The 19,953-nt window shown below is 44.5% G+C and overlaps 1 protein-coding gene across 1 annotated transcript; it reads right to left on the bottom strand.

Annotated features, from left to right (window-relative positions):
* Positions 1-9,900: 9,900 nt before the first annotated feature.
* LOC123115813 (uncharacterized) lies at positions 9,901-13,480 on the bottom strand. The gene is made up of 3 exons (XM_044536899.1): positions 13,289-13,480; positions 11,468-11,905; positions 9,901-10,520 (listed from the first exon to the last, which is right to left on the bottom strand). Exons 1-3 carry the CDS (start codon positions 13,339-13,341, stop codon positions 10,151-10,153), a joined length of 861 nt encoding a protein of 286 aa, XP_044392834.1. The 5' UTR covers positions 13,342-13,480; the 3' UTR covers positions 9,901-10,150.
* Between the last annotated feature and the right edge of the window lie 6,473 nt (positions 13,481-19,953).

The raw sequence follows: 19,953 nt of genomic DNA, 5'->3' as shown, positions 1-19,953 counted from the left end.
GCTTATGTGAAAAAGCTTCAACCTGATAAGCTCGAACCCAAATCGGAGAAATGTGTCTTCATAGGATACCCAAAGGAAACTGTTGGGTACACCTTCTATCACAGATCCGAAGGCAAAACATTCGTTGCTAAGAATGGATCATTTCTAGAGAAGGAGTTTCTCTCGAAAGAAGTGAGTGGGAGGAAAGTAGAACTTGACGAGGTAACTGTACCTGCTCCCTTACTGGAAAGTAGTTCATCACAGAAAACTGTTTCAGTGACACCTACACCAGTTAGTGAGGAAGCCAATGATAATGATCATGAAACTTCAGATCAAGATACTACTGAACCGCGTAGATCAACCAGAGTAAGATCCGCACCAGAGTGGTACGGTAATCCTGTTCTGGAGGTCATGCTACTAGATCATGATGAACCTACGAACTATGAAGAAGCGATGGTGAGCCCAGATTCCGTAAAGTGGCTTGAAGCCATGAAATCTGAGATGGGATCCATGTATGAGAACAAAGTATGGACTTTGGTTGACTTGCCCGATGATCGGCAAGCAATTGAGAATAAATGGATTTTTAAGAAGAAGACTGACGCTGATGGTAATGTTACTGTCTACAAAGCTCGACTTGTCGCAAAAGGTTTTCGGCAAGTTCAAGGAATTGACTACGATGAGACCTTCTCACCCGTAGCGATGCTTAAGTCCGTCCGAATCATGTTAGCAATTGCCGCATTTTATGATTATGAAATTTGGCAAATGGATGTCAAAACTGCATTCCTGAATGGATTTCTGGAAGAAGAGTTGTATATGATGCAACCAGAAGGTTTTGTCGATCCAAAGGGAGCTAACAAAGTGTGCAAGCTCCAGCGATCCATTTATGGACTGGTGCAAGCCTCTCGGAGTTGGAATAAACGTTTTGATAGTGTGATCAAAGCATTTGGTTTTATACAGACTTTCGGAGAAGCCTGTATTTACAAGAAAGTGAGTGGGAGCTCTGTAGCATTTCTGATATTATATGTGGATGACATATTACTGATTGGAAATGATATAGAATTTCTGGATAGCATAAAGGGATACTTGAATAAAAGTTTTTCAATGAAAGACCTCGGTGAAGCTGCTTACATATTAGGCATTAAGATCTATAGAGATAGATCAAGACGCTTAATTGGACTTTCACAAAGCACATACCTTGACAAAATTTTGAAGAAATTCAAAATGGATCAAGCAAAGAAAGGGTTCTTGCCTGTGTTACAAGGTGTGAAATTGAGTAAGACTCAATGCCCGACCACTGCAGAAGATAGAGAGAATATGAAAGATGTTCCCTATGCATCAGCCATAGGCTCTATCATGTATGCAATGCTGTGTACCAGACCTGATGTGTGCCTTGCTATAAGTTTAGCAGGGAGGTACCAAAGTAATCCAGGAATGGATCACTGGACAGCGGTCAAGAACATCCTGAAATACCTGAAAAGGACTAAGGATATGTTTCTCGTATATGGAAGTGACAAAGAGCTCATCGTAAAAGGTTACGTTGATGCAAGCTTTGACACTGATCCGGACGATTCTAAATCGCAAACCGGATACGTGTTTACATTAAACGGTGGAGCTGTCAGTTGGTGCAGTTCTAAACAAAGCGTTGTAGCGGGATCTACATGTGAAGCGGAATACATAGCTGCTTCGGAAGCAGCAAATGAAGGAGTCTGGATGAAGGAGTTCATATCCGATCTAGGTGTCATACCTAGTGCATCGGGTCCAATGAAAATCTTTTGTGACAATACTGGTGCAATTGCCTTGGCAAAGGAATCCAGATTTCACAAAAGGACCAAACACATCAAGAGACGCTTCAACTCCATCCGGGATCTAGTCCAGGTGGGAGACATAGAGATTTGCAAGATACATACGGATCTGAATGTTGCAGACCCGTTGACTAAGCCTCTTCCACGAGCAAAACATGATCAGCACCAAAGCTCCATGGGTGTTAGATTCATTACAGTGTAATCTAGATTATTGACTCTAGTGCAAGTGGGAGACTGAAGGAAATATGCCCTAGAGGCAATAATAAAGTTATTATTTATTTCCTTATAATCATGATAAATGTTTATTATTCATGCTAGAATTGTATTTACCGGAAACATAATACATGTGTGAATACATAGACAAACAGAGTGTCACTAGTATGCCTCTACTTGACTAGCTCGTTAATCAAAGATGGTTATGTTTCCTAACCATGAACAATGAGTTGTTATTTGATTAACGAGGTCACATCATTAGTAGAATGATCTGATTGACATGACCCATTCCATTAGCTTAGCACCCGATCGTTTAGTATGTTGCTATTGCTTTCTTCATGACTTATACATGTTCCTATGACTATGAGATTATGCAACTCCCGTTTACCGGAGGAACACTTTGGGTACTACCAAACGTCACAACGTAACTGGGTGATTATAAAGGAGTACTACAGGTGTCTCCAATGGTCGATGTTGGGTTGGCGTATTTCGAGATTAGGATTTGTCACTCCGATTGTCGGAGAGGTATCTCTGGGCCCTCTCGGTAATACACATCACATAAGCCTTGCAAGCATTACAACTAATATGTTAGTTGTGAGATGATGTATTACGGAACGAGTAAAGAGACTTGCCGGTAACGAGATTGAACTAGGTATTGGATACCGACGATCGAATCTCGGGCAAGTAACATACCGATGACAAAGGGAACAACGTATGTTGTTATGCGGTCTGACCGATAAAGATCTTCGTAGAATATGTAGGAGCCAATATGGGCATCCAGGTCCCGCTATTGGTTATTGACCGGAGACGTGTCTCGGTCATGTCTACATTGTTCTCGAACCCGTAGGGTCCGCACGCTTAAGGTTACGATGACAGTTATATTATGAGTTTATGCATTTTGATGTACCGAAGGTTATTCGGAGTCCCGGATGTGATCACGGACATGACGAGGAGTCTCGAAATGGTCGAGACGTAAAGATTGATATATTGGAAGCCTATATTTGGATATTGGAAGTGTTCCGGGTGAAATCGGGATTTTACCGGAATACCGAGAGGGTTACCGGAACCCCCCGGGAGCTATTTTGGGCCATAGTGGGCCTTAGTGGAAAAGAGAAGGGGCTGCCCTAGATGGGCTGCGCGCCACCCCCTTCCCCTAGTCCTATTAGGACTAGGAGAGGTGGCCGGCCCCCTCCTCCTCTTTTCCCCTCCGAGGAATCCTAGTTGGACTAGGATTGGAGGGGGAATCCTACTCCCAGAGGGAGTAGGACTCTCCTGCGCCTCCCCCCCTTGGCCGGCCAGCCTCCCCTCCTCTCCTCCTTTATATACGGAGGCAGGGGCACCTCTAAACACACAAGTTGACACAAGTTGATCCACGTGATCGATTCCTTAGCCGTGTGCGGTGCCCCCTGCCACCATATTCCTCGATAATACTGTAGCGGAGTTTAGGCGAAGCCCTGCTGCTGTAGTTCATCAAGATCGTCACCACGCCGTCGTGCTGACGAAACTCTTCCCCGACACTTTGCTGGATCGGAGTCCGGGGATCGTCATCGAGCTGAACGTGTGCTCGAACTCGGAGGTGCCGTAGTTTCGGTGCTTGATCGGTTGGATCGTGAAGACGTACGACTACTTCCTCTACGTCGTGTCATCGCTTCCGCAGTCGGTCTGCGTTGGGTACGTAGACAACACTCTCCTCTCGTTGCTATGCATCACATGATCCTGTGTGCGCGTAGGAAAATTTTTGAAATTACTACGAAACCTAACAAGAACATCCTAAAATACCTGAAAAGGACTAAGGATATGTTTCTCGTATATGGAGGTGACAAAGAGCTCACCGTAAAAGGTTACGTTGATGCAAGCTTTGACACTGATCCGGACGATTCTAAATCGCAAACCGGATACGTGTTTACATTAAACGGTGGAGCTGTCAGTTGGTGCAGTTCTAAACAAAGCGTTGTAGCGGGATCTACATGTGAAGCGGAATACATAGCTGCTTCGGAAGCAGCAAATGAAGGAGTCTGGATGAAGGAGTTCATATCCGATCTAGGTGTCATACCTAGTGCATCGGGTCCAATGAAAATCTTTTGTGACAATACTGGTGCAATTGCCTTGGCAAAGGAATCCAGATTTCACAAAAGGACCAAACACATCAAGAGACGCTTCAACTCCATCCGGGATCTAGTCCAGGTGGGAGACATAGAGATTTGCAAGATACATACGGATCTGAATGTTGCAGACCCATTGACTAAGCCTCTTCCACGAGCAAAACATGATCAACACCAAGGCTCCATGGGTGTTAGAATCATTACAGTGTAATCTAGATTATTGACTCTAGTGCAAGTGGGAGACTGAAGGAAATATGCCCTAGAGGCAATAATAAAGTTATTATTTATTTCCTTATAATCATGATAAATGTTTATTATTCATGCTAGAATTGTATTTACCGGAAACATAATACATGTGTGAATACATAGACAAACAGAGTGTCACTAGTATGCCTCTACTTGACTAGCTCGTTAATCAAAGATGGTTAAGTTTCCTAACCATGAACAATGAGTTGTTATTTGATTAACGAGGTCACATCATTAGTAGAATGATCTGATTGACATGACCCATTCCATTAGCTTAGCACCCGATCGTTTAGTATGTTGCTATTGCTTTCTTCATGACTTATACATGTTCCTATGACTATGAGATTATGCAACTCCCGTTTACCAGAGGAACACTTTGGGTACTACCAAACGTCACAACGTAACTGGGTGATTATAAAGGAGTACTACAGGTGTCTCCAATGGTCGATGTTGGGTTGGCGTATTTCGAGATTAGGATTTGTCACTCCGATTGTCGGAGAGGTATCTCTGGGCCCTCTCGGTAATACACATCATATAAGCCTTGCAAGCATTACAACTAATATGTTAGTTGTGAAATGATGTATTACGGAACGAGTAAAGAGACTTGCCGGTAACGAGATTGAACTAGGTATTGGATACCGACGATCGAATCTCGGGCAAGTAACATACCGATGACAAAGGGAACAACGTATGTTGTTATGCGGTCTGACCGATAAAGATCTTCGTAGAATATGTAGGAGCCAATATGGGCATCCAGGTCCCGCTATTGGTTATTGACCGGAGACGTGTCTCGGTCATGTCTACATTGTTCTCGAACCCGTAGGGTCCGCACGCTTAAGGTTACGATGACAGTTATATTATGAGTTTATGCATTTTGATGTACCGAAGGTTGTTCGGAGTCCCGGATGTGATCACGGACATGACAAGGAGTCTCGAAATGGTCGAGACGTAAAGATTGATATATTGGAAGTCTATGTTTGGACATCGGAAGTGTTCCGGGTGAAATCGGGATTTTACCGGGTTACCGGGAGGTTACCGGAACCCCCCGGGAGCCATATGGGCCATCATGGGCCTTAGTGGAAAGGAGAAAGGGGCAGCCCAATGGGGCTGCGCGCCTCCCCCCTTCCCCTAGTCCTATTAGGACTAGGAGAGGTGGCCGGCCACCCCTCTCCCTCTTTCCCCCTTGGGAATCCTAGTTGGAATAGGATTGGAGGGGAGTCCTACTCCCGGTAGGAGTAGGACTCCTCCTGCGCCACCTCCTCCTGGCCGGCGCCTCCTCCCCCCCTTGGCTCCTTTATATACGGAGGCAGGGGCACCTCTAGACACACAAGTTGACACAAGTTGATCCACGTGATCGATTCCTTAGCCGTGTGCGGTGCCCCCTGCCACCATATTCCTCGATAATACTGTAGCGGAGTTTAGGCGAAGCCCTGCTGCTGTAGTTCATCAAGATCGTCACCACGCCGTCGTGCTGACGAAACTCTTCTCCGACACTTTGCTGGATCGGAGTCCGGGGATCGTCATCGAGCTGAACGTGTGCTCGAACTCGGAGGTGCCATAGTTTCGGTGCTTGATCGGTTGGATCGTGAAGACGTACGACTACTTCCTCTACGTCGTGTCATCGCTTCCGCAGTCGGTCTGCGTTGGGTACGTAGACAATACTCTCCCCTCGTTGCTATGCATCACATGATCTTGCGTGTGCGTAGGAAATTTTTTGAAATTACTACGAAACCCAACAATAGGTTCCTACCACATGAACTACATAGCATAACCACATGTTCCCAAACCTACTGATGCAATCTTAGAGGGTGAAACTAATGCATAATAAAAACTGGGTATTGAAAATTATGATCAATGTATGAACTTGCCTTGCTGACGTTTTGAACTGTAAAGATTCGTAGTAGCAAGCTTCGCACTCCGGATGATCTAGCGTAAGCAAGCAATAACATACATAGGCATGCCAGCAAAGATCCAAAAAGAAAACAAATGAAAGACTTTGAAAAAACTCCAAAACATCCAAATAAAGTTTCTGTACAGAATGAAATTTTTATAGTAGCAAAAATATGTGTGTTTGGGTTTAACAGAAAGTACATGTTACGAGCTTCGATTCACAAAAAGAATCACCTAAAACGGAGTTACGAAACTCGAGTTACGGCCTAACGAAGTTTGAATTCAGATCTGTTTGAATTCACATTTTAAAAATTTTAAAAAATATTTTTCGTTTGGTTCCCTGGATAGAGGGGATTTCTATGAACTAGTAGGAAAAAGAATCAACTAAATCGGATCTATAGGCTAAAAGATATACAAGAAACAAGAATTGGTATAGAATCTGATATTGAAAAAAATACTGGAAAAAGAGAAAAATTTGGCCTGGGTGTTCACCGGACTTGTCGCCGGAGATGAGGAAGAAGGCGACTCCGGTGCGCTTCAACGAAGTACACGTGCGGGACGGTGAATAGCAACGTGAGGCGGATCCGAGGAACAACACAGCGGGGTCGATGTCGCCTCCTGGCGTGGTGGAGAAGCCGCCGGAATACACGAACTCCGGCGAGCAATTGGCGAGGTTAGGGAGGGAGATAGCTTTTGCAAACAGGGGATTCGGACGAGGGGAACTGGGTCAACACTCTGAGCTTTTATAGAGGGTCAGGGGAAGCCAGAGGAGAGCGGGGCGTTGCCGGAATTAATGTGTTTAATGGCTGCAGTATGAAGCGTTCGTGGTGGCCATAATGGCTATCTAGGAGGCGCACTAGGGGGTGGAGACGGTCGAGGGAATCGAGGGGATTCCATTCAGAGGGTTTTCGGGGCGAGGGAGAGGAAGGGAAGGGGTGGGCGCTAGGATGGGGAGAACACGTGATGCTGAGTGCGTGCGTGCAGTAACATACGGGAGGTTGAAGACGACCTCCTGTTGTGAAGAAGGCTGGGCCTTCCTTGGGCCTTGGCTACCCACGTTTTTTTTACAGAAGCAATGAAACACCGATAAATACAAATAAATTAACCTAAAAATACCAGAAAATTTCACATAATTATATGGTCTTATATATGACCATGTGAACATTTATCCGGCCTAAAATGCAAGTTTTCAGAAACAAACTTTTTGCTAACTAATAAAGTAAAGTGCAAATAAAACCCAACAAATATATTTAGACTTTAAATTCAAATTCCAATATTTCTTTTCTGTTTTTGAAGAAGTCCTTTTATCTTCTCTCTTTATTTATTTTTTTGAAATAATGGAAATGAATTTGTTTTTTGGTGAAACCAAATTTGATCCAAACTCCCAACTTCGAAAAAAATTCAAAATTGGTTTTTAGGGAAACTTCCAACTCTCTCTTTTGGTCCTTGAGTTGCTCAAAGTTCCTTGGATCAAAAATCAAATAAAACAAATGGGGCAAAAATGCATAAATCATGGATGCATATGAATGATCTATTTATAAACATCCAAATTGGAAATTGGGATGTTACAAGTGGTCGGCGCCGGGCATAGCCTGTGCGTGCGACAGCGGCACTCCTCCCTCTCGCGGGTCATAGGGTGATGCGGGGCACCCTGGCTCGAGGGTGTGACCCCGATCTGGACTGCACGGCGGCGATCTGGTTCATGGCGGCCCAGATTTGGACTACTGCGGTGTGGCGTCCGGCGACGTTCTAATGGCAGATGTGGTGGCAGTGTTGGCACGTCGATTGCTGTGGTGCGGCGGCGGAGGCGGCGCGGGCTGCGGGCGCGGCGGCCTGCCCTGTTCGGGTGGTGGCGGCGTGCCATCTTCCTTTGCATCGACAACAGTGGCGTGGAGGGCCTGGTGGCCTCGTCGGCGGCACCTCTAGTTAGATCTATTCTGACCGGTGCAACTGACGGTGGTGGTCATCTCTTCAGTCAGAGGTGGCCGGCCTGCGGCTGGGTGGTCGGATCTTGAGATTTGTCATCTAGTCCCGGCTACGAGTCGGGGAGACATAGTTGCGGTGAAAACCTAGCCGTTGGCGGGCGATGGCTGCGCTTTGCGCCGTTACCTTGATGAAGGCATCGCCGTGTAACTGCTGGTTACCCACTCGTACTGCTTCAGGGGAAACCCTAGGATCTGGTCTTCCAGATCGGACGATGGCGGTACTACGATGTCGTTTCTCTCTTGGGAGCATCGTTTGTGGAGCAGCGCTGGAAGACAGAGGCGGGAGGTGGAGCGGCTTCGTCTTGCACGGAGCTTCGATGGAGCTGTCAAGTCATGCCTGGGCGACAGGTGCTACGCTGAGTCATGCCTGGTTGGCAAGTGCTACGCACGACGGATCTTCTAGAGTCTTCGCGTCTGGACGGAGGAGCACAGATCGGCGGCGCTGTTGGACGCCATGGTGGCGTCGATGGATGTCCGCAATGGCAAGGATGATGCAGATCTCTCTCTTGTAGATGTGTGAGTGGTTCGATGATTATGTCGGCTTCTAAAACGTATGTATGCGGTGTGCGCTTTAGGTAGGCTGCATGGCTGTTGGTCCCCATACGTTATGTGGATGGATCGATGACGACACCGGTTTTAGATATGGGGAGTGAGAGCACTCCACATTATCGAGTTTGTAGGTGTGAGTGGTGGCTCCGGGTGGATTGATGTATGTTCTTATTAGACCTTTATAGAATAATTAATAAAGATGGCTGCATGCATCGGTTGATGCAAAGGCGAGGTTTGACCTTTTTAAAAAAATAAAAATAAAAAAATCCGCTTTATTATTCTATAAGAAAACCTTCCAGCTGTTCCAACGAAGAGCAAGGTACATACAACAGCCGCCAAAGCTCTTCGTGGGAACCACCTCCAGCCGGCTTCGCTAAATTCGACGTTGACGGAGGCGTCTCAGGTGCCGAGCTGCTGCTGCAGTCTGTCGCGATCAAGAGTGCATGTTTTTTGAGTGCTTATTCCATTGTTCTTCCAGGAATATAGCTAATTATGCCACCTTAGAGGTATTGGTGTGCCGCGAGGCCCTAGCGCTCGCTGAAGATCTCCCATCGGATAGGCTTCATATTGCATCTGACTACAAGCGCGTCGTGGACGACGTCGAAACCTGAAATGGAGGCCGATATAGCTCAATCATCAAGGAACTTACATACGGAAAGTCGTATTTTGGTAGCTGCAGCATTGTCTCTGAAGGACGTGCTTCAAGCCTTGAAGATCACAACCGTGCCAAGTTTTTTCACTCTTTATCGAATTAAACCACATGCTCTTGTGCAGGCCCTCGTCAATTCCTTTGAGTTTCGGTCTTGCAACCGTACTCCTCAAGGCAGAGTGTTTCACGCATTAGATCAGGGTCACCATCTTTGGCTAGGGGAGTCTCATGACCCCAATATCTATCTGTGCAATAAAACATTGATCAATAAAACTTGGTAGAATGCTCTACAATAAAAGATAATTTTGCTTAAGTTTCCCTCACAAAAGGAATTCTGTTTAGGACAATTTATGTTTGCTGCCTTGAATTTTGATGTTTGGAATTGGATGCCTGTGGAGTTGAAATTGTGTGAGAATTATAAGCTCGAAAAGACCAACCAACCACATCATGCAACCAGCCATACATATTAACCACATCCACAGTAAATGAAGCAACCCAACCATGCGTAACTGGCGAGTTGTGATATCTCATTGCCTTCTCCCTCTCATGGCCCGTACACAGAAATAGTAGTATCAGGATCCTAACTGAACATTAACTGAAACATCTACTGTAGGAGTTTTTTCATACAGAGAAACAGCTAACAGCTTGTTTGCAGCCAAAAGACCTGCAGCTAAACTTCCTCTTCATCTTAGCAACTCATACGGCCGGTTACTCTCACAACTTTCGGTTGACAAGCTACTTGCTGGCAGCGACCCTGAGGTGGTTGAGCCGGTACAGCTGGCTGCCCGCATTGAACGCGTAGCCAACCTCAGCCCCGTCGCGGTTCCTCATGACAGTGCAGCCATGGGGCCCAAACGCAACGGTGAAACCGCTGTCGGTGAGCTGGGTCACCGAGATGATGTTCTCTGTGAGCCCTGGGACGTAGCTGACTCCAGGGACGGCGAACTGGGTGGAGCTCAGGGACCCCTTGCCACGCACCTGCAGCATCGCACCCGTGTGTGTCCGGACTGAGCGGCCCAGACACGTGGGAGTGAAGTTCGTCAGGAGGTGCAGGTTGCCGGTCATGTGTTCAGCAGCATTCGAGACGATGTACCAAGAAGATCCACTGATCAGATACAGGAGAAAATGTTAGCATTCTTCGCGTCATAAATATCTTGCTGATTAAGAAGTCGAGCAAACAAAGGCAATAGACAACCATAGGTAACCATCAAAGTAGACTAGTAGAGTAACTAAATCATACTATGAACAATGTGAACCATGAACCCTAATCTAGCAAAGATATAGACAGTTGACTTGGTAACAAACTAGGGAAATTTTAGGGTACAACTACTTAAATAAGGACTGCCGGTTTTGAGTGATCCAACCGATCATCTTAATCTTATTTCAGACCAAACCAAGGTTAAATAATATGGATTTACAACTACGAAGGTCTACAAAAACAATGTCAACTTATTCTTCACTTTATGCTCTGGATTTTAGTTATTGACACAATCTCCACTATATGTGATGGTCGTCGCATCATACATGGTGCGTGAGGTATGCAAGGAAAGCATACAATTAATTGTCTATTCTACTGGCCATTCTAGAAAAAAAATCATGTTTACAGTTACTTGTAATTCTAATTTTTCACATCATTTCTAAAAAAAATATGTGGCATTATTTGTAAATTTGTATGCAACTACCTTGGTGAGTCTCTTAACTTCTAGTGTGATGCATTTCAACTGATAACAAGAGCATAAAAAATTGTTTCATAAGAATATATATGCAAAACTAGTCTCATTCTATCTGTCCATGGCAGGAATGACACATTTGACGATATCATTTAACTGAAACTTCCCTGCCCTCATAGCGGACAGCTTATCTTACACCTATGAGCCAAGAGCTTAGAGCTCAATAAACTAACAATGTACGATATTTGAGCCATGCTTCCACACATGACAATTCTGTATTTGTGGACACAGCTTAGCACGTCCAAGTCAACTAACTACCATGACAACTTATTAGCATGGCAAGAAACCATAGAAAAATCATTCAGGCAAGTGTTGAGTGTACCTAATGGCGTCAAGAAAGTCGAGCTCATACAGATCGTTCTTGGAATGCCCTCTGCCAACTACAGCACCATCACGCCGCACAACAGAACAGCCATCGCTATCCACTCTGACTTTAAGTTCTTTATTGGTACGGGTAAGATGGGCAACCGCCATCATATTATCGGTGACCCCAGGAACATACCATACGTCATCAAGCTTGATCCTGTTACAGTTCACCGATCCCCGAGCGCAGACTTGCATCGGGGGGCCTGTCCCAGAGAGATTACGGACCCAACGGTCACACACAGGCGTGAGGTCCGTCAGCAGATTCAGATTGCGAGTTATGTGGTTGCCATTTATGACGAGATACCAAACAGCACCAGCTGCATTTGTACTGTCTTCCGCTGAGAGCTCATCACGGGGATCAAGCATGGAGATCAGAGCAGCGCTGTTTTTCTTCCTGAGAAATCGCAAGTAAACACAGCAGGTCAAACAAAAAATGGCATACACTGAGAGGGAATCAAAGCATCTGGAGTATCTTGAAAGAGCTTAAAATGGAAAACTGGCACCTATAGTTACTGGAAGTCTGTAACAAACAACTTTAATAAGTACTCCCTCCGTTCCTAAATATTTGTCTTTCTAGAGATTTCAACAAGTGAGTATATATGGAGCAAAATGAGTGAATCTACACTCTAAAATATGTCTATATACATCCGTATGTGGTAGTCCATTTGAAATCTCTAAAAAGACAAATATTTAGGAACGGAGGGAGTATTTTATAAGCTATTGTGAAATAACTAGCAAACAGGGTCCATCATTCATCAAGATGCAATCACGTTAAACCCAAAATATCAGCATTGTTCTGAGACCCAAAAGCATAGGATGCCAACACAATGCACGGGGCAGGTCAAAATAAGAAGTAGCAAGTAACAACGCTATAGGAACTGAAAGGACTGTAATATTGTTGATGCTGATCTCTTTCTCTCACTGGTGGGCCCATCTTTATGCCTGAACCATGCAAACTCTGTGGTTTTATTGTGAAATGGAACCAAGTGTATACTACAAAAAGCGCCATATGAAATGCCATGTCATCTGGGATCTATACTTCAATAAAAATTAAGTGAGTGGATTGGTTCAACATGAAATGGTGATGCCCCTATGCCACCAGCCAAACAAATTGCTTAATTTTTTTCGTTAATAGATAAAGGGGTACAATACAATACACCAATTGTATACACTACATTTGCTTTTGAACTGTCTATTGAATACCTGATAAATCATCTACAAATTTCACATTTCTCACAGCATTCAACGCTTGTAGAAGTCAAGCCTTACTGTGGTGACTCTATTTCGCAGTAGAAGATTCAGCCTGAAACAAACATTTGACTGGTTCTGTCAACCGAACAAGAACCCAACTTACAAGGGCGATTAATCATTTGTACATACAATTATTCACAGCACATTTTTGAAACTTCGGTTGGGTACACAAAAAATCATCAACAAATTTCCCATCTCAATTTTCGTCAGAGAATTCAGTACTAGTACGGATCGCCCCTTTCACCCATTTGCAAATCCAACCCTTTGCACCAGTAGATTAAACCTATCAGATACATTTGGATTGACTCCATCCAACCCAACAAGAACCACGCGTGTCATGGCATTCTCTTCTCGAAGAAGCCAGTAAACCCTAGACAGACCAAAACCTCACCTTATCTCAACACAACGCAAAGCAGGGAAGACAAGCCACCGTCCTCACCATCTCCGTCCACGTAGTAGAAATATAAGCATGCGCGTGCTCGTGGGTTACGACTTGGGCGAGCGTCCATGGCGTCTACGCACGTACCTGATGGCGTCGAGGAGGGCAGGATCCTCGGTGGCGGGGTCCACGTCGAGCATCGTCAGCACCCTCCCTTCGTCGGAGACGGCCTCGAAGAGCGGCGGAAGCCCCCCCAGTCTCCCCCTTCGTCGCCGTCGGCTTCCGCCCCTTCTTCCCCATTGGTGGTGGTGGAGGCGATGGAGACTTCTCGAAGGTGGTGCGGCGGACGGGGTTGGGGAGAGTGGGCGCTTCGCGTTGGAAACCGTGCGCTCAAAATGGCCAGTTAGAAATGGGCCGGGCTGAACTAGGCCGTAGGGACGTGAGTTGCTTCTCCATATGGCAATAAACGGCGCCCGCAGGCCAAATCCTGTTCGGCGCCTTAAGCGCCGAATATAGTTCATTTCGTACGGGGCGCACACCCCCCGATCTCTTATTTTCTGTATGGGCCGGCCCTTTTAGCTTATTGTAGTTTTCAAAAACGAAAACTAAAGAAAAGGGTGCGCACTGGGATTCGAACAACCGACCTCCTTCTTCGTTGCACATTGTACTAACCACCCCGCCACCCAGAACTGAAGTGCAGACTTCATTATTTATCCCTTTCTTCTTCGTCCTTCTTTTTTCTTCTATGTTCGTTTTTCTGTTTTCTTTTTTCTTCTTCCTAGGTTCAACGAACTTTTACCAAATTTATGAAATTCTTCTTCAAATCTATGAACTATTTTCAAATTCAGTGAACCTTTTTAACAATTTGATGAACTTTTTTTAATTTCGATGAACTTTTCTTCAAATCCGATGATTTTTTTTCAAAATCGATGAACTTTTTTCATATTTGATGAACTTTTTTTAAAATTGATGAACTTTTTTTAGAATTGATGAACTTTATTTCAAATTCAATGAACTTTTTTTCACACTTTTGGAATATTTTTTTGAAACCGATGAACTGTTTTTATAAAATCATGATATTTTTTTAAAGTTGATGAACTTTTTTTCAAATTCGTGAACTATTTTCAAAGTTGATGAACTGTTTTCATAATCGCTAATTTTTTTTAAAATTGATGATCCTTTTTCAAATATGTGAACTTTTCTCTCAAGATTGGTGAACTATTTTTCAAACGGATGATTTTTTTTTCAAAATCGATAGACATTTTTCTCGTAATAGGAAAATGTGATGCAGTAATGTTTACATGTGTAATAAATTGCGCGGCTAGAAAAAGTACTTAAATAATTCGCTCTGGAACTTGTCAGTAGCACGTCGTTGGTAAGATGGTAAGCAGTAGTTTTGTTCACTGTTGTCACGACGGGAGTTCCATTCTTGAGGTGAACAAATTTTTGCTATTTTTTACTTTTTGGCGCTACCCCCTGAAACAGCCTGTATCGTTGAAATTTTGCTGGGCCGGCCCAGTCGCATCGCCCTTCGGGCGCCCGTACGAGCAACCGGCGCTGAGAGCGCCGGTTAGGAGCTCTCCGCTCGCAGGTCCCCCTCAAAAAAAGGTTAGAAATTTGAATTTGATGGGAAAAAACAAAATTTAAAAAACAATCACAATTTGAAAAAATATTCATGAAAATAAATAAAAAGAAAAAGAAAAGAAAAAATAAAGATGAATAAAGAAAATAAATACAAAAAATAAAAAAATAAAATCCAGAAGAGGGATTGTGGGCTGGGTCGGCCCAAGCTGGATGATGGCAGCGGCGACGCTTGCAAGTGACGTGTCCTCCTCGGGGGCACTGTCATGGCCATGGCCGTGTCTCTCCTTGAGTGTCGGGGGGAAACCCTTGTTCTGGTTCGTCGAAGCAGGCAATGGTGGCATCACGACGCCATGCCCTTCATGAAAGCGCTGCCTTGGCTATTTGCGGATTCCTCGGAGTTGGAGCTTGGGGTGGCTCTGTTTCGCTTAGGGCTGCCTCTCAAGTCATGGGCCTCCGAGGCGCAATGTATGTCGTTGCCAATGCAATGGCCATGGTCGTGTCTCCCTGCCACCCACTTGCCGACTTCTCTAGGTGTTATAAGCGGGGTGGTGCATTAACCCAGTTAGTCCTATGGTCGATGTTGCGTCTTGGTTGTGTACTGCATTGGTAGTGACGTGGCTTGCTTGCTTTGTGAGCCTGTTTCCCCGCCTTCTTGGCTAGAGGTCGGGCAAGGCGAGTTCCCTTGTTGTTCGATTGTAGTAGGTGGGGTTCTAATCTCGGGGATTAGCATGGAGTTGCTTGTCTTTTGGCATTCTATCTACCATTTGGCGTTGTTCTGGCCACTTGTCCCTTCTTCTATGAAATGATGATAAACCTTTACACATGATGTTGTATTCAAGAAAAAAATTGTGCTGCCCAATCACGTGTCTTATTTTTTGTCTCCGTTGGTGCCCTACATCTGTTTGATGAAATGCCAATGACAATAACTAACATTTCCTTATTTTAGTCTTTAACTTTTTGTAGTCGTCTGCTCAAATCAAGTAATTTGCAAATCTAGTCCCTGGAATATCTTTGTTTTAACAAGTTGGTTATACGCTGTACTATTGGCATCCATAGGCAACAAATTAGTTAACTCTTAAGTTTAACATGCATTTAATCTTTAGTTCTACCATTCGCATGTGCTTTGCAAACAACTTCATTTAGAACCATTCCCGCCACAACGCATAGGGCATTCTTGTTGCGAAACGTAGCATGCAATTTCAAAAAAATTGCTACACTCACGCAAGATCTAGCTAGGAGATGCATAACAACGAGAGGGGGGGAGTGTGTTCACGTACCCTCGTAGACTGAAAGCGGAAGTGTTTGCTCAATGCAGTTGATGTAGTCGAACGTCTTCTCGTTCCGACCGGTCGAGTACCGAACATACGGCACCTCTGAGTTCTGCACACGTTCAACGCGATGACGTCCCTCGAGCTCTTGATCCAGCAGAGGGTCAAAGGAGTAGATGAGTTCCGTCAGCATGACGGCATGGTGACGGTGATGGTGATGTGATCCGCGCAGGGCTTCGCCTAAGCACCGCGAGAATATGACCGGAGGCGTAAATTATGGAGGGGGCGCCACACACGGCTAAGAGCAATTGTTGTGTCTCATAGGAGCGCTCCCTCCATATATAAAGGAGGGAGGTAGAGGAGGCAGGCCTAGGCGTGCCCCAAGCGGGGGGAGCCCACTAGGATTCGGCCCCCCTTCCTTTTTCCGGAGGGGGGAAGGGGGAATGGGAGGGAGTAGGAGAAGGAAAGGGGGGCGGCGCCCCCTTCCCTAGTCCAATTCGGCCTCCTCCCTTGTGGGGGGTGCACCAGCCCCTTGTGGGCTGGTTAGCCTCCCTCCTATGGCCCATATGGCCATATCTTCCACAGGGAGGTTCCGGTAACCCCTCCGGTACTCCGGTTTGCACCAAATACACTTCGGAACCCTTCCGGTGTCTGAATACTACCTTCCAATATATCAATCTTTACCTCTCGACCATTTCGAGACTCCTTGTCATGTCCGTGATCTCATCGGGACTCCAAACAACCTTCGGTCACCAAAACACATAACTCATATAATACATATCGTCATCAAACGTTAAGCATGCGGACCCTACGGGTTCGAGAACTATGTAGACATGACCGAGACACCTCTCCGGTCAATAACAAATAGCAGAACCTGGATGCTCATATTGGTTCCCGCATATTCTATGAAGATCTTTATCGGTCGAACCGCAATGTCAACATATGTTATTCCCTTTGTCATCGGTATGTTATTTGCCCGAGATTCGATCGTCGGTATCTTCATACCTAGTTCAATCTCGTTACTGGCAAGTCTCTTTACTCGTTTCGTAATGCATCATCCTGTAACTAACTCATTAGTCACATTGCTTGCAAGGCTTCATATGATGTGCACTACCAAGAGGGCCCAAAGATACCTCTCCGATACTCGGAGTGACAAATCCTAATATCGATCTATGCCAACCCAACAAACACCTTTGGAGATACCTGTAGAGCATCTTTATAATCACCCAGTTATGTTGTGACGTTTGATAGCACACAAGGCATTCCTCCGATGTCTGGAGTTGCATAATCTCATAGTCGAAGGAATATGTATTTGACATGAAGAAAGCAGTAGCAATAAAACTGAATGATCATTATGCTATGCTAACGGATGGGTCTTGTCCATCATATCATTCTCCTAATGATGTGGTCCCGTTCATCAAATGACAACACATGTCCATTGCTAGGAAACTTAACCATCTTTGATCAACGGGCTAGTCAAGTAGAGGCATACCAGGGACACGGTGTTTTGTCTATGTATTCACACATGTATCAAGTTTCCGGCTAATAAAATTCTAGCATGAATAATAGACATTTATCATGATATAAGGAAATATAAAATAACAACTTCATTATTGCCTCTAGGGCATATTTCCTTCAGTCTCCCACTTGCACTAGAGTCAATAATCTAGTTCACATCGCCATGTGATTTAACACCAATAATACACATCTGTATGTGATTAACACCCATAGTTTACATCACCATGTGACCAAAATCCAAAGGGTTTACTAGAGTCAATAATCTAGTTCACATTGCTATGTGATTAACACCCAAAGAGTACTACGGTGTGATCATGTTTTGCTTGTGAGAGAAGTTTAGTCAATGGGTCTGCCATATTCAGAGCCGTATGTATTTTGCAAATTTTCTATGTCTACAATGCTCTGCATGGAGCTACTCTAGCTAATTGCTCACACTTTCAATATGTATCCAGATTGAGACTTAGAGTCATACGGATCGGTGTAAAAGCTTGCATAGACATAACTCTTTACGACGAACTCTTTATCACCTTCATAACCGTGAAATATTTCCTTAGTCCTCTTATATAACTAAGGATAACTTTGACCGCTATCCAGTGATGTACCCCTGGATCACTATCGTACCCCCTTGTCAAACTCATAACAAGGCACACAACTGGTCTGGTACATAGCATGGCATACTTTATAGAACCTATGACTAAGGCATAGGGAATGACTTTCATTCTCTCTCTATATTCTGCCATGGTCGGGCTTTGAGTCTTACTCAAGTTCATACCTTACAACTCAGGAAAGAACTCCTTCTTTGGCTGATCCATTTTGAACTCCTTCAAAAACTTATCAAGGTATGTACTCATCGAAAGTTTTATCAAGCGTCTTGATCTATCTCTATAGATCTTGATGCTCAATATATAAGCAACTTCACCGAGGTCTTTCTTTAAAAACTCCTTTCAAACGCTCATTTATGCTTTCTAAAAAATTCTACATCATTTCCGATCAACAATATGTCATTCACATATACTTATCAGAAATGTTGTAGTGCTCCCGCTCACTTTCTTGTAAATGCAGACTTCTCCAAAAGTCTGTATAAAACCATATGCTTTGATCACCTCATCGAAGCATATATTCCAACTCCGAGATGCTTGCACCAGTCCATAAATGGATCGCTGGAGCTTGCACACTTTGTTAGCACCTTTAGGATTGACAAAACCTTCTAGTTGCATCATATACAACACTTCTTTAATAAATCCATTAAGGAATGCAGTTCTGACATCCATTTGCCAGATTTCATAAAATATGGCAATTGCTAACATGATTCGGACAGACTTTAAGCATCGCTACGGTTGAGAAAATCTCATTGTAGTCAACACCTTGAACTAGTCAAAAACCCTTTTGCGACTAGTCGAGCTTTGTAGATAGTAACACTACCATGAGCGTCCGTCTTCCTCTTGAAGATCCATTTATTCTCTATGGGTCACGATCATCGGGCAGATTCACCAAAGTCCACACTTTTGTTCTCATACATGGATCCATCTTAGATTTCATGGCCTCAAGCTATTTATCGGAATCTGGGCTTATCATAGCTTCTTCATAGTTCGTAGGTTCGTCATGGTCAAGTAACATGACCTCTAGAACAGGATTACCGTACCACTCTGGTGCGGATCGTGCTCTGTTTGACCTACGAGGTTCTGTAGCAACTTGATCTGAAGTTGCATGATCTTTATCATTAGCTTCCTCTCTAGTTGGTGTAGGCATCACGGAAACATATTTCTCGGATGAGCTACTTTTCAAATTGAGAGTAGGTACAATTACCTCATCAAGTTCTACTTTCCTCCCACTCACTTCTTTCGAGAGAAACTCCTTCTCTAGAAAGGTTCCATTCTTAGCAACAAAAATATTGCCTTCGGACTTGTGGTAGAAGGTGTACCCAATTGTTTCCTTAGGGTATCCTATGAAGACACACTTCTCCGATTTGGGTTCGAGCTTATCAGGCTGAAGCCTTTTGACATAAGCATCACATCCCCAAATTTTAAGAAACGACGGTTTGGGTTTGTTGCCAAACCACAGTTCATACGGTGTCGTCTCAACGGATTTTGACGGTGCCCTGTTTAAAGTGAATGTAGCTGTCTCTAATGCATAACCCCAAAACGATAGTGGTAAATCGGTAAGAGACATCATAGATCGCACCATTTAAAACAAAAAAGAAGCTAGCCAACCCTCCTCCAGAATGCTCCCCAGGTTGCAAGCTTCGTCGACTGTCGGATCTGCCCTCTGACTCGTTTGAGCCGTTGGATCTTCACAATAGTAAAAACCAATTTTCACTTCACGGTCATTTTAGCTGGCCAATGACGGGTGGGCTCGCGTCATGTGTTTGTTGGCTGGGTTCGTCGTCCCCCCGTGTAAAAAGTTTTGGCCAATCTGCTCCGTGCATTCCGCGTCCAATCCTAG

This window comes from Triticum aestivum, chromosome 5B, assembly GCF_018294505.1.
Source record: "Triticum aestivum cultivar Chinese Spring chromosome 5B, IWGSC CS RefSeq v2.1, whole genome shotgun sequence".
Lineage (NCBI taxonomy): Eukaryota > Viridiplantae > Streptophyta > Magnoliopsida > Poales > Poaceae > Triticum > Triticum aestivum.
Note: the sequence above shows the minus strand (reverse complement) of the source record. Positions and strands in the feature narration are given on the sequence as shown.

Coding starts and splice junctions, on each gene's coding strand:
- LOC123115813 (XM_044536899.1), bottom strand. CDS start 13,341: ATGCTCGACGTGGACCCCGCCACCGAGGATCCTGCCCTCCTCGACGCC. Junction 11,906..13,288: donor GCCCTCCTCGACGCCATCAG/GTACGTGCGTAG, acceptor GCGATTTCTCAG/GAAGAAAAACAGCGCTGCTC. Junction 10,521..11,467: donor GACTTTCTTGACGCCATTAG/GTACACTCAACA, acceptor GTATCTGATCAG/TGGATCTTCTTGGTACATCG.